The 1,739-nt window shown below is 56.9% G+C and overlaps 1 protein-coding gene across 2 annotated transcripts; it reads right to left on the bottom strand.

The window, feature by feature from the left end:
- Nucleotides 1-278: 278 nt before the first annotated feature.
- On the bottom strand, nt 279-1,444 carry LOC123397903. Of its 2 annotated transcripts, XM_045092425.1 has the most exons (3): nt 939-1,433; nt 752-829; nt 279-521 (listed from the first exon to the last, which is right to left on the bottom strand). In XM_045092425.1, the coding sequence occupies exons 1-3, from the start codon at nt 1,341-1,343 to the stop codon at nt 393-395; spliced, it is 612 nt and encodes a 203-aa protein (XP_044948360.1). In that variant the 5' UTR covers nt 1,344-1,433; the 3' UTR covers nt 279-392. The 2 variants fall into 2 exon arrangements, with proteins under 2 accessions (XP_044948360.1, XP_044948361.1); XM_045092426.1 differs by lacking the exon at nt 752-829 and having other exon boundaries at nt 939-1,444.
- Nucleotides 1,445-1,739: the final 295 nt, after the last annotated feature.

The following is a 1,739-nucleotide window of genomic DNA, read 5'->3' as shown; positions in this document are numbered from 1 at the left end:
GCGTGTTGCGCTATGCGGCGAGCGTGCAGCCATGAGCCCATGGAACAACCCAACCGTTTCTAGTTAGCTAGTTGGGCCTGCAAGCAACAGGCAATTCCCCATAACTATTTATTTACACGGGCAAATCAGGGCAAAATTAGTTGACACCAGCTCGCCCTGGAGTGAGCCCAGGCAGCTTGCCCAGGGTACTTGCTCCGCCTTCCTGCTTGTCAGGAAACTCCAGACAGACACACAATTATTCGTCCGAACAGAATAGTAAATCATGCGTGGACGAGCGATTCATACAAGTTGTGTATATGCTGAACATTCGTAACCAAACAAGCCATTTGATTTCATTCCAAGCCGGCCTTGTGCAGAAACAGTTTGGAACAGGCCAATGTGGCAAAGAAATATCAAGAGCTGCTGCTTTCGGTCGTTGCTGCTGCCGTCGTTTCCCTTGTCGGCGTCGCCAGTAGTTCCTTATCGGAGGGATATGATCCAGCTTCTTCGCCTAGTAATGTCGAAGCCACTGTGACCGGGCCCTGAAACATGTGACTGGAATTACAAATGCATAATAAAAAGCATTTCGTGTAGGCAAACAACAAAGTCTAGGGTCCTGGTTTGTCAATCAATTTAAGCTTTGTGAGATTGAGTTCAGACGCATTTTGTTTCTCAATGAATTCAAGCATGCGTTAGATTCAGATACTACGGAGTACATTCTTGCCAATCAGACAGAAAAACAAAAACAAGAAACGATGAGCAGAGCATTTACGGGGGGATCTGAAGACGCGGTCCCCTGTTTCCTCTTCCTCTCCTCCCTGGATCTCAGGGATTCCACCGGAACAAAGACCTGCCGCCGCCATTGATTAGCACTCACGGACGTTCAGAAAGGAGCGGCAGAACAGCTACCAAACTGAATCAAAACAGGGGGGGGGGGGGGGGGGGAGACGGAATCGTACCTCCGGCATCCCGATGAGGCGCATGAGCTCCGCCACGACCCGGCGCTGCTCGTCCGCCCTGCGCTCCCACTCCCGCATCTCCCGGCGCAGCGCCTCGTCGGCCTCCGCCAGCACCCTCTCCGTGACCTGCCGCGCGGCCCGCAGCCGGCCCCGCCGCTCCCGCGCCTTCTCCAGCTCCTCCGCCAGCGACACCTCCTTCTCCCTCACCACCGCCGCCGCCCTCCTCTCAACCTCCGCCCGGCCGGCATAGGACCTCACCGACGGCGGAGACGCGGCAGGCGCCCGCGCCTTCGCCTTCGATCTTGCAAGGGCGCCGCCGCCCAAGGACGGGGAGGCCGCCGCGTTGCCGTCCCGCGGCTGCAGCGGAACCCGCCGCACGCCCCCTGACCTGGCCTCCGACGCCATCGGAGGAGGAGGAGGAGCCCTCTCGCGGCGTGAATCAGCGATTGATTGCCTGATTATTTTCCGGTAGGAGGCGTTGATTGGGGGGATTTGGCGAGCGGTTTCGGGGGTTCGGATTTGAAGGGGATGGAAGAGGGGGTTCAAAGTAACAACGGCTAGTAACTCTGCGCAGGGCGTGGAGGTGTGGATGGACGGGTTTGCCCTGGGGAACGTGGGGGCACAGGCAAGATGGCCGAGGGCAGTCTCGGAATTGTCTGGTCATCGTTTGGATGGCTTTCGGCGCTGAAATGGACACATGCATGATGACGATGCTCTTTTGCTGGGTTTTCGGGGAACGTTTGCCGGATGACGTGCTGGTGGCGCTGGGTATCTTTGTCCGGACTTTTTTATTTCTTTTCA

The sequence above is a fragment of the Hordeum vulgare genome, chromosome 5H, assembly GCF_904849725.1.
Source record: "Hordeum vulgare subsp. vulgare chromosome 5H, MorexV3_pseudomolecules_assembly, whole genome shotgun sequence".
In the NCBI taxonomy this organism is placed as follows: Eukaryota; Viridiplantae; Streptophyta; class Magnoliopsida; order Poales; family Poaceae; genus Hordeum; species Hordeum vulgare.
Note: the sequence above shows the minus strand (reverse complement) of the source record. Positions and strands in the feature narration are given on the sequence as shown.

Coding starts and splice junctions, on each gene's coding strand:
- LOC123397903 (XM_045092425.1), bottom strand. CDS start 1,343: ATGGCGTCGGAGGCCAGGTCAGGGGGCGTGCGGCGGGTTCCGCTGCAG. Junction 830..938: donor GCCTCATCGGGATGCCGGAG/GTACGATTCCGT, acceptor TGGCGGCGGCAG/GTCTTTGTTCCGGTGGAATC. Junction 522..751: donor CCGCGTCTTCAGATCCCCCC/GTAAATGCTCTG, acceptor CACATGTTTCAG/GGCCCGGTCACAGTGGCTTC.